The sequence below is a fragment of the Crocodylus siamensis genome, chromosome 8, assembly GCF_052110815.1.
Source record: "Crocodylus siamensis isolate JL-2025a chromosome 8, ASM5211081v1, whole genome shotgun sequence".
NCBI classification, from domain to species: domain Eukaryota; kingdom Metazoa; phylum Chordata; order Crocodylia; family Crocodylidae; genus Crocodylus; species Crocodylus siamensis.
Genome location: NC_143402.1, coordinates 23,214,088 through 23,226,527, shown reverse-complemented (window position 1 = coordinate 23,226,527; position 12,440 = coordinate 23,214,088). Strand labels below are relative to the sequence as shown.

Genomic DNA, 12,440 nt, shown 5'->3' with positions numbered 1-12,440 from the left:
CCTTCTTTCATCTGCACTATTTGTAGTTACTTCTTTCCTTTTTTTCTGCCCTTCTCTCCTTTTCATTCCCCTTCTACTTTCTTTTTCTGCTTTTTTCTCTCAAAACTGTTAACTTCAGCTCAGTGCGGGCATGGCCAAAGTGTGACCTTCGGAACTTTAATATTGGCCTCTACGTCCCAGCATGTAGCCCAAGCCTCATTGCAGGGACTTTTTGACCATTTGCAAATAATTGTATATTATATGCATCTGCCAGGCTCCTGACAGGTTACTTACCATGGTGGACCTACATTCCCTAGTGAAAGATGGATAACTTGTGTTTGCCCACAGTGGTCCTGAGGTAAAACCCACAGCAAAAAATATGAAGGAAAAAACATAAAAAGGAAGTAAAGTAAAAGGCTGTGAAAATAAACTTAATAGGAAGGGATTACTGAGCCTTCATACTTCCTGCTCCTTTTCTTCCTTTGATTTTAAATTCTGTAGGAAACCAAAAAAGGACAGATACAGCAAGTCCACAGGATCTAACAGGCAGGATGCATCACTTTCCCAAACCAATTATCTGAAGGACACTTGCCGTTCTCTGCTTTGGCTGGCAGGAAAGCTTCTACTACACATGCAGGGGTATGAAGCAGTGGGACACTTTAACAGGGTGAGGTACAATTCCAGCTGGTTGCTCTAGAATACAAGACACAAGGTGTAACCTAATAGTGCCAAAGAAAACAACAGAGAAAGGGAGAGGAAAGTTATCATCAATCTTAACATTTTATTTCTTTACTGGGTTAAACAAGGAGCGGAGAAAACCTCTGCCCCAAAATACAACAGAACTGAAAGCATTACAGGTACAGAGACTATTGAACACAGAGAGTAGTAGGATAATATTTTTAATACAACTGAATTATAGCATGGTTTTGTGGGGTTTTTTGTTTTTTTTTGTCAAACCATCTTGGAAAATAAATGTAATAGGAACTAGTGCAAAAAAGTTCTAAACATGAAGCACAGTGTATAAAATGGCATAAGAAAACTGTTCCTTCAAAGGACACAGTCACTTTCTTATGACAGAGGAGAGAAGAGAGAAACAGAGGTGGGGAGAGAGAAAGGAGGGGAAGGCAGAGGGAGAAGAAAGCTGGAAAGAAAGAGAAACTGGGCAGGGGGAATAGAAAGAATATTTTGATTTCAGCAGGATGGTTTTTTCACCTCGCCACCATGTACTGTAAAAGGACCTTTTGCAGGTCTGAGCTCAGTAACCACCAATACTTCACAAGCACTTGAGAAGGGTTCGGTCACAAACAGCCCTTTTCAAATACACACAACCCATCTCACCAGGGTTCACACAGTCCCCAGTGAGGCTCCCCTGCACCTCTACATACAGAGCTGTATTCTCTTCTCTGACAGATGTTTATCTGATATTTGTCCCTAGTCAACAGCAAAGGGTTGGCAGGAACACGTATGGTCTGTCACTGGCAGAAGCAGCATCTCCGTGCTTTGGATGGAAGAGTCAGGAGGACTGAAGAAGAAATACCTTTTTCCACCCCACCTCCTTGAAAACTTCTACTGAAAAGCATGGTTCCTGCACTTCCCATTTCTAAGGACCTAGCCTTGTGGTTTCCCCATTGGCACAATCTATTTGGCTTCTTCCCTGTTTAAACTCCCCTTAATATATGAAGGAATCTCTGGTTTTTAAAAGTCTGCTCATCAGTGTGCTATTTGAATGCATGGGGTGGCAAGGATGAGATTCATTTTACTTTGTAAAACAAAAGTAAGTTTCTTTACTAGAGTTTGTAGCCGCATTCAGCACAGGGTGAGGTTCTGGGGGACTGGCATCTTCTTGACAATGACAGCATTTTGCCTAGTTTCTCCAGTCAAGAACATGCAAAAACAATTCCCCAAGTGTGTTAATTTGGATTAAGTGACTGTAAAACAAGGGGGATCCGATAAGAGTCCTGAAATACAAAAAGGATTGTTACTAAGAAGATGGTGCTCAGTTGTTGTCTTTGTCTACCATGGACAGGACAAGCAATGGGAATAAACTGCAAGAAGGAAGATTTAGGTTAGCTATTAGGAAGAATGTTCCAACTCTGAAGATGGTTAAGTATTGGAACAGAGGACCTAGAGAGGTTGTGGAGTCCCCTTTGCTGGAAGTTTTTAAATGCAGGTTAGACAAATATTTGTTTGGGGTGCTGAAGCAGAGATATTCCTACCCTGAGCAGGGGTAGGACTAGAGCAGGGCTGTTCAACTAGTGGTTCATGGGCCACATGTGGCTGGCAAGGGATTAAGTTGTGGTCCTTGGACTCTTGCTCACCTGCTGCTCCCCCTATTGCTCTGGCTGCAACAGCAGCTGAGGACTCCAAACTCCTGCTTCCTCCTCTGGCTGCTGCTTCTTGCCCCTGCCCTGCCCCAGGTGGCAGGACAACGCAGCATGGTGTAGGGGGTGGAAGTGAGTCTAGGGCTATGTGGGCATGCAGTACAGTGGTTGGGGGTGGAAAATTGTGCACGAGTGGGATGGAGTGCTGTGCAGCAGCGAGGGTTTCCATATGGCCTGGGGGACTGTGGCTTGAACTATTGTAATCTGCAGGACATGCAGCCCCTGACCCCTTGGAAGCTGAACAGCCCTGGATGAGATGGACTCTTGAGGTTTTTTTTAGCTCTATGTTTTCTGATTCTATAATCACTGCAAAACCAGGAAACTTTCTAACTCAGTGTCAGCAAGAACCCCAGTAACTTGGATAGATGATTTTTTCTGTTAGAGCTGGGAGAAATTGCTCCTTGAACAGGCTGCCATTGCTCCTAAAGTTTGAAAAAACAAAATTTGTTAGAAGGAACACTTCCCATGAAAAATGTTCATTCCAACAAATCTCTCAAGTTGAAATGATATTTGAAAGGAATTTCAAAATGAGGATTTCAGTTTTCCGGTTGCAAACAACTTTCTGTTTTGTAATTTAGAATAATTATAATATTACTATCAAAAAAAAAATCAGTCAAAACAAAACATTCTGATCGACTGAAACCAAGATTGGATTTTCAGTTCATAACAAATTTTCAAGACTTTTATTTTTCCTCCTAAATCCAGATAGGAAAAAAAAACTCCAAAGCCTTACATTTTCAAAGACAAGAAAACCACTTGTTCCCCAGCTCTAGTTTTAATTAAATATTTAATATTTCAGATGTACATGAACGTTAACAGGCAAAAATCCTATGCAGACATTCAGCTCATCCTATGCCCAGGACTTGGGAGCAGTGCCACTATTGCACTGTGTTGAGATTTGAAGGGAGATCACTAGAAGATCTGTAGCTACATGTTCAGTTAGACAAAGAAGCTCTTTACAGGCTGTATTTAGTCAGGTGTCTGGGGAGGTCACTGAATTAAATGCGTCTTATGTCCTAAGGGAGCAACTGAAAGATCAACAGGTATTTGGCTCCTTAACTCAGGATGTACAGGATGAAGTTAGTTGGCATACCTAGGAAAAAGGCAGCAATGGGAATTTATAATGTGGCAGAAAAAGGGTCTTGGAGAAATACCATAATCTGAGTTTTTCCATGTGCAGCCCCTGCTGCCTTGTTTACTGAAAGCTGAGGAGAGACTTGTGCTTATTTGCAATTGTTTGGCTGACCCGCTGGGTTCCCTGCTCAGGAAGAGTAAGGATCATTTCCTTTGTTTCACATACAAAGAACCTTCAAAAATCCCAATGACATGCACACCCAGGTATTTTTGCTCTCCTCTAGGAGGGCCTTAGTGGCAACTGCCCTCAGTCAGTAAATTCTAAGGATGGTTTATAAAACATGTCCATGATCCCAGGAGGTGTGAGATGGAACAGGTTAGAAATCTAAACAAACTACAATTCAAAACATGTTTTAAAGGAATCAAGATGATTTACATTGCCCAAGGCCACCAGTTGTTTCCTTTTACTGCAGAGGGGAACCCTTTAAGTCTGGAGGAGGCCTTTTCCCTTAATCATTGCACCAGCATTTGTTTGACAACAGAGAGCTGCACTGTGTACTACTATGGGCAGATTCTGCACTATGCAAATCAGCATGTGGTTAGAAGGATAAATGTCTAGAAGTGACATGTGACATAGGGCCTACCCAAGGGAAAATCTAGCTAGAGATCCTGCAGGATTCCTCTCTAAAATGCAAAAGGAAATGTAGTATAATAAGCCTGAGACTCACCCACATCAAACCCTCAGGTTACAAAAGTTCAGTTCTTTTTCTTCAGTTGGCTCTGGGGTAAAAGGGTCAGTGATGGGCTTCCTCAGCTGTACACATCAGACTTCGGCTACTGCTTTCTGGCAGGAGCTGGCAGGACTTGGGTTGGAGCTGTAGGAATGGTGTAAAGCTTCTAAGATGTTTTTGTGAGAAATGAGAGTCAGCCTCAAGCCCATGGTCTTGCTCCTTCACCCACTCACAGCACTGTAAGTTCAGGTTACTGCACTGCAGTCAGTGCAGATGTATCAGAATAAAAGCAGTGTGAATGAATGGAGAATCAGGCCTGAAATGGGCAGCAACCACTCCTGTCTTACATCCTAGATCAGGCTCTTCCTCTGAAAGACTTGAGTAAGATCAGAATGATGATGCAGAGAATCATCCATGTAAGGTGAGGAGGTGCCATTTATCCACTTTCCATTTGTCAACTAGTGTCTCCTTTCACATTCAGATCCTCCCTTAGCATGGTAAAGACCCTCAGTAATTATCAAGATGTACCAAACAGGGGCAATGTCCAGGGAGCAAAAAGGACTTAATCATTAAGAGCTGCTAAGAACCTGCACCTCTGAAATACACAGTCAGGCAACACTCACCTGGAAGGAGTGGGACCCTAACATTCCTCCCATGAGATGCCAGTAATTGAAGGCTGTAAATCAGAACCATTTGAAAGGAAAATAATAATTTTAGCTTGTGTTAATTAGCTAGTGTTATCTTCCTACTGATATGCATTAGATTCCTTTTGGTAGGCTAAAAGATTGTAACGTTTTGGCCATGTGAAGGAGGTTGTCTTTCATAACCCCTATGGAATACAAATTCAATAGAGATTTATATTCTTGTTTTTAGATTACAGCAGAATGGCTCAGAAAGTCTACAAAAGGATCTTATTTCCTTTTATTTATTGCATAGATTTCCATACAATCCTTTTAAATTTCTGTAGAACTCTGTTGGTTTTACCCCTAATAAATTCTAATAAAGCTTTCCTTCCAGATACATATAGAGGGGTGGCAGCTAGGTGTCAGATTGTAATTTGTTACCATTCACTAAATTCTTCTGTGTCTTTGTAGAAATGTGTTAGAAAGCAAAACAAAAAAAGTCAGAAAACCTCCGAGTGACTGTTCTTGACAGAAATCATAATAGAATGTTCCCCAGTCAGTAAAAACAGCCACAATAATTTGACCTAAAATCACTAATCTCTAGTTCAACTGCAGCACAAGAAGACCAGGATGAGGAAAAGAAATGAGGGGTATTTCAAAATGAAAGGTGTCACTGTTGTGCCAGCAAGCAGTGGTGTAACTAGGGCTGGGTGACTGGGGAAACTGTCCCAGGTGCCAACTGGGGGGAGGGGGGTGGGCAGTGGGGTAGAGAGCAAAAAACCCTGCGTTGCTGGTGATCACACTCTGTCTGGAGAGCCCAGCTGTGTCACTAAGTTGCTGCCAATGAGGCACCATATTTATTAACTAGAAGCTCTGGAAAGTGATCAGTCCCATTAGCGAAGGGCTTTTTGAGGGTGCAGGGGACAAAGGGAGATGTTTTCTGGGTGTTGAGTGGCGATGACAGAGTTGTCGTGACATCTCCCACTGAAGCAGAGCAAAGACGCATTCAACAAAAACCACTTCAAGATGCTTTCCAAATGTTGCCAAGTTATTCAACATGGTCTGCTGTAGTTGTCAGACTTCAGACTCCTTCAGAATGATTTACCCAGAGCAGAGCCTGGACAGAGAGAAGTCTCCATGGGAACTTTCTGCTGGGGGCTGCAGTAGATTTGTATTTTCAGAGGAAAGAGGTTCAACTAGTGATTAATTCCCACTGGAGGACACAGCCTTTTTTGGGAAAGTGGAAGGAGAAGTTCCTTTCCTTATTTTTAGAGAAATTATGCAATTTGTACTTACTTTAAAGTACACACCACAAAAGAAATACCCATGTCAGGGAGAAAATAAGTAGCTTTCACCTCACACCTCTCTCAGCACCTTTCTCCCCATCCAGTCTGACCTACCATGCTCTTCTGCTGTTTCAGGCCTGAGTGTCTCCTAAGTAGAGCCTGGCAACCATGTCAAATTATGTGGTGGAGGCCATGCAGTATGAACAACTGTCCACTAAGCACTGTATATTCTTTAGCAAGGTAAAAACATCCTAGCTAAGAGCTCCTCACATTGACCCGGACAGACACTGCAGGGAAGAGAAAGCTCTTGGTACCAGGAGGTCAGCAAGATATTACTGCTGCGGAAACAGGTTCTCTCTCAGTGGAGAAGAGATTGTTTTGGTCACTGAAGGGGGAAAGTTGATTTTACACATAGATACCAGTGTTTGAAGTCTCTTTCTGGGGTAGAGAGTCCAAGACACTGGATCAAAACAGCCCCTTGGTTCTGCACTCATAGCAAAGGAAGTCCACTCCAGTGGACTTAGCAGTGTTGTAATCTGCTTACGGAAGTGACCCTGCCCTTGAAGTCCATGTTCAGTCCTACTGCGGGAGGATGTATATGAATGCATTCTGTAGAGTTCCATATGCTTGTCTTACAGACTCAATTCCAGGGCTATAGACAGCATTGTTATAATGAAAATGATGTAGGTAGGCTTTACTAGAGTAAGATTACAGTCTCCTCTCTAGACTTCTACTGAGAGGATGCCTCCATTCCCATTAGAGAGAAAATTAGCACAGACAAAGGTTTCTGATGATGGTAATACCAAAACAAAGAGAAAATGTTATCAGCCTGTTTTATAATGATGGAGTGTAATAAACATACCTTCCAGCTGCTCAATTCTGTCCTGAAAACAGCTCACACTGGTTTCATTTAACTAGACTGGCAAAGTTTTGAATACAGCATATATTGCCCTTACACCGCAGAATTTACTGATGACAAGCTAGACTTGTTAGATAGAAGAATGCATTCCAAAGTCTGTTCTCCCAATCACACTAAGTACAACGGACAGTCCTGACTCGTTATGCCAATAACGATTCTGCACCAGGCTTAAATCACACCATCCTTTATGCCAGGCACATGGGATGGCCTGGCCTGCATGTTGACTTAATAATAGGCTCTGACTTATGAATCTTACAGAAGGCTGTAAATTGGACAAATATTTGGAACCTATTATAATTCCACACCAGAACTATCCTATAAAGCGTCTTTATTTATCATGTAGTTACCTAGCATTCAGCTCACTAAAACTGCTCACCTACACATGGTAGTTTCATGTTCCTGCAATTTTGTCTTTCACTATAGTTAGGCCCGGATTTTCAAAAGAGCTTCACCCCAATCTGCTCCCACTGCTCTCAAATAACTTGCTGGGATGTAGTTAGTGACCCATCCACTCCAGACAAGCAGTTTACTACCACCTACCAAATAAGGAAGGAGTGTTTGTACATCCTGAAACCAAAAGAATGAGAAGGCTGACCACTCACATTGCAGTGTGCCCCCTGCCCCACTTCTCTGAAAAAGTGGGTTTCTCTGCAGGACTAGGCTCTGATTTAGACTGGGACAGAAATCAAAGCAGGAATCCTGGAGAATAGCATCCCATTCTGTTCTCACATGGGATGGCACTTCTCACCACAGCTTTGCCACCTTGAAGCTAGAAAGCACTCTCGTGTCAGGTATAGTGATATGTGGAAGGAATAGAGCAAATGACAAAAGGACAATGGTTAGGTTATGGGCATCCTGAAACAGGTACCTTTTTTGTCTTTGGGGAAGGGGTAAAGCTTATCCTCTGATACTTCATGAGGCAACTACATGTCCTGAAGTACAGAATCTATTCCAGCAAAGTCCTCCACAGCTTCCTTGTGCCCATCCCATGGCCACAAAACACTCCCTACTCTATTCTCAGTTGTAGAGCACTGAGCTTGGATCTAATAAAGGCCTGTCCCAAAAAATGCCGGCAGCCTCTATCAAGTTCTCTCTCTCCTCAACTTCAGGTTGGACCTTCAGGCTGTGATGGGCCATGTACCCCAAATAGGGGGGTCTGCAACTGGATCACATAATATACAGGACTGCACAAAAACTCACCTTGTGTCATTACATGGAATCCTGTTATCATATGGCATGTCTAAGATTCCCGAGTCTCATTTATCCTTATACCCTTTTCCACTGTTCTGGTAGGGCTGTGAGTGCTTCAGGTAGGCATAATTACTTCAACATGTATTCAGGTTCCTTTACCCTGCCTTTATGTAAAAAAGATTCAAGAAGATTGCTGTTTGCTTCTTCTTGCATGAAGAGACCCCTCATGCATAAAAAATATAATAAAAAAAAGAGGTCACTATGCTAAGTTACCAGTAACTGAACCATAGCCAGAATGCTGCTCTGTCTGCCCTGACAGAACTCAGAACAAACAAAGAGCAAGTTTGGTGGCTCAGAGCCAGGGCTGATATGCTGTACTGAACTACTCTGCCCTGTCCCATTTTATCATTAAAAAACTGCACTCATCCCATCCCTGCAGCAGGCACTGGGAATCTGGTAACTATCTGGTAAGAAAAGCCTACTTTCCTTAGACATGAATTAGAGTCTTTTGTCCTGAGACAGCAGTGTGCCTCTACTGCTTCCTGTGGCTGATCTGTCTGCCCTAGTTATTCATCACAGCAGCCATATAGCCTGGTTTCAAATACCAAAGCAAACAAAGATGTCCAGTGCAGACTTGCCAACTTGCTGCACATACTAATTCTCAGATCAGAGTACACCAATGTGCAAATACTTATATGTCATTGCAGATATCTAATCTAAGCCTGTCCTACCTACTGTGGATTCCAATGACAATCAAATCTGTTCTTCAGCCCCCTTCACCTGCCCAGAAAAGTAGTTATGTTAGCTTTATGACATAGTGCCTGATAACCACTGGGGAAACTGCGTTCACAGGTTGGATACTTTCAGGATTGGTAACATGTGAAAACTTATAATATTTGAAATCATGCAAGAAATCTGAGATTCAAGTCAAATAAGAGTCCAAATATTCAGCTGCTTTTTAGAGCCTCCTTGGTCTAGAAATGGGCTGGAAATGTCAGAAAAAATCAGGCCTTTCCATGCAATTTCTAGTATTTCCTTCTTCTAGCCAGATACGAAGTAGCTTTTCTCTCAGCATTTTGTTTATTTCTGCTTCAATCCAGCAGAACCCAGGACATACAAAAAGATTAGAAATCCTGAGTGTTAAGCATTTCTCTGACCCTCACAGAAGTCTGGGCTTGGCAGAAGATTCAATCTGATTCTGATTTTAGTTGGGTTGCTTCATCTGAAGGTTAAAATCCATTGGGCCACTAAACATGGTAAACTGTAGTATGGTACATGGTAGCTGAGTGGGATCTAGAACCAGTTGAAAGGCTTTAAACTTTTGCTTCTGCTGTAAATGAACCATTTTAGATATGTACTAAAACCTTCCAGGTCACTGCGACCTAGAGAGAAAGACAGCATGTAACTGAATACAGAATGATTTTCTGCTTCACATTGCCAGTGTTAAGTGGTGAGCTCCCCTTTCAGAGGGAGATTTGGTCTCATTCATGTTGGGCCCTGACCTTCTTTCAACCCTGATTCATTTATCTTTCTGTTTCCACCCAGGCCCCCACATATTCCTTCCTAATGTTATTCACTCTTGCATCAGCTTGTTACAGGAACACCACCATATAGCATGAAAAGAACCACTCTGGAGATGGGCCTTACTCTACTCTAGTTCAGGTCTAGGGCAAAACCCAGCAAATCTAAAGCAAACCTAGAGGAACTCCCAGCTAGGAAGGGACAAAGAATGGGGCTGCCCAATATCCCAAATCGCAACCCAGACTGAGTTGTGCTGACTGAGCAGGACTCCCAGAATTAGCTGCTCTAGGGTTATCTGTGGGTAGGAAGTGCTGGGCGCAGTCTCCCATACCTGTGCTTTTTTAGCAGATGATGCTCTGTGTGAGAGACCTATTCTCTACGGACTGGATTTCTCCAATCCCTGCCCCATATCATGTAGGAGTTTGTAAGAGGGAAACTTGTAAGAAAGCTGCTTCTGGACTTTTATCTAGTCATTACTAGCCTTGACCCCACTACAAATGAATGCAATCGCAGTGCCACCCACTGTGAACAGCTGCCCACTGGGACCTGACACAAGTCTCCATCAGCTTATGCACCAAACAGGTGGCCTGCGCTGCCCTCTTCAGGGTCAAACAAGAGAAAAAAAGCAGCAAAGTGCAACACTAGGAAGCCTGAGGATACTGTGTCCTGTTCCATACCATGCCCCATCCCTCCCCACCACCTCTGGCAACATCCACAGGGGACTTTCTTCATGCTCAGAATATTAGGGCAAGAGGGGGACAGGGTCAGGCACAGAAGGAGGGTTGACTGAGGTAAGAAAGCTAATTAGGTGAATCACGAATGGTGCACACAGTGCAGCGTAATCCACCTACAGCCCAGGAACTGAGCTTTAGCAATGGATCCTATCTGTAGGCAACAGAGTGAGCCTTACACACCAGGGCTGCCCAGACAGAGGAATGGCACATTAAGGACCCAAAACTGTCCCACAGAAAAAAGGTGGTCAGGAGGGGGGTGGTTGAGAATTAACTTGTATTTGTTTTGGGGTGAGATGCAAGTGTTTGGGGAGCTGTTACTGCATACATCACCCTAGAAGCTTTGGGAACAGAGGATAATGAACCTTAAAAGCTGAGGAGAAAAAGGAATCCTAGAGAAACCAGTTTCTTCTTTGCTTTGCACCAAAGTATCCAGTGGGTGGCTAAAGCCTGGGTGCCTCATGAAACACCTCTCAGGTGGCAGGGAGACTGCCAGCATTCCAAAGGGACTCTTCTCCCTTCCCTGTCCCTTTCCCCTTGCCATACCTCCTTTGCGCTAGCTCCCGGTGCCTCTACGAGGCAGGATGCACATCACTGACAGGCTGCTGCTAACCGAACCCTTCTCAAAGCTGAGTCCCGCAGCCCTGTGCGCATTAGAGCCTCTTCATCACGGGGATGCCCCGCGGCGTTCAGCTCTTGGGGGGTGGATGAGGGTGTGTGTGCGCATGTCACCCCCAATCCTGTGCCTCCCATTGGAGGAATAGCATGTGCCCCCCTTAGTGGGAAAAGATCCGGCATTCTTCTTGGAGGTCTCCTTTTCCCTCTGGGTCACTCATCTCTTGTTATGCTCTCATCCATGGCAGGCAGGGCCTCCAAACTCAGCCCCCTGCTGGCAGCCCCCCCACTGCTGTGCACGCTTGAGAAGGACACCATGGTGTGGAGAAGCATAAGGACCAGGACGCATAGTCTGATTTTGCTGTTGCTGAGGCGAGACCCTGCAGACACTGGCAGCAAAGATGGTGGGTGGGGTTGGTGGTACTGATGGTGGTGATGGTGGTAGAGGTGATAGTGATGCTGCTGCTGGTGATGAAGGTGGGGGTTGTGGCGGTGGTAATGGAGCGACTCTGACTCCGTGGATTTGGGGGATGTGTTGTAGTTGCTGTCTGGTGGGTGGTCACAGGAGTCCCATTGCACATCGCAGCACTTTGCTTCCTCATTGGATAATTGGTTCTCTAGCAACCCTGGCAAGACATAACAGCAAATGATGGGAATCAGTGAGGGTGTAGGGCAAATTAAAAGGTATATAGAAAGCAAAGCCCCAGGGTCTGCTAGAAAGTCCACCCAGAACAGTTCTGCTTTCACCCTAAGTAGGACCCTGTGCAACCTTCCTGTAGATTGGTTTCTCCTGGGACCAAGACCACAGACCATGTTCCCACACAGAAAAAAGCAGAGACCCAGGGCTGCTTCACCCCAGGACAAACAACCAAGTGTAGTGAAACTCTGGGGGACAACTGTGGGTACCCCAGGCTGCATATCAGGTCAGTCAGGCATGGAAAAACTGTCAGGAAAACTTAGTGCTGTTGGCAGGTTGTGGAATGGTGGACGAAAGATTTGCTCTACCCTACCGTTGCTCTTCCCTGTTGCATGGATGGATGAATAGAAGATTCCAGTCTCTGAGCACCTTCCACCAGGACTAAACAAATGTTAAAAAAGGAAATCCCATGACATCCTTTAATGTCAGTTAGCATCAATAACTCCATCAAACTTTAATCCCATTGCCTGACCAAATTACCCCTTGATGTACAGGAGGAGGTAGGATTTTTTTTTCATTTTTTGTCCTAAACTGCCATGCAGTATGGATGGATGGAGTATCTGAAGTGCAGAGTGAGGGGAGTGGGGCTGGCTGTCGACAAGCGCTCTCTGCCCCTGCTCTGCGCTGGAGCCAGCTGTTAGTGAGTGAACAGTCCTGTGTACTCTGCCTCTGCTCTCCCAGAGTGCCATCCC

At 44.3% G+C, this 12,440-nt stretch overlaps 1 protein-coding gene across 1 annotated transcript in view; it reads right to left on the bottom strand.

Moving 5' to 3' along the window:
• Positions 1-740: 740 nt before the first annotated feature.
• NALF2 (NALCN channel auxiliary factor 2) overlaps positions 741-12,440 on the bottom strand; it is a 76,853-nt gene continuing 65,153 nt past the window's right edge. Inside the window, exon 3 of the mRNA XM_090060176.1 lies at positions 741-11,677. Within this exon, the coding sequence (XP_089916302.1) occupies positions 11,265-11,677 (413 nt within the window). The 3' untranslated portion in view covers positions 741-11,264. The remainder of the gene's footprint in view (positions 11,678-12,440) is intronic.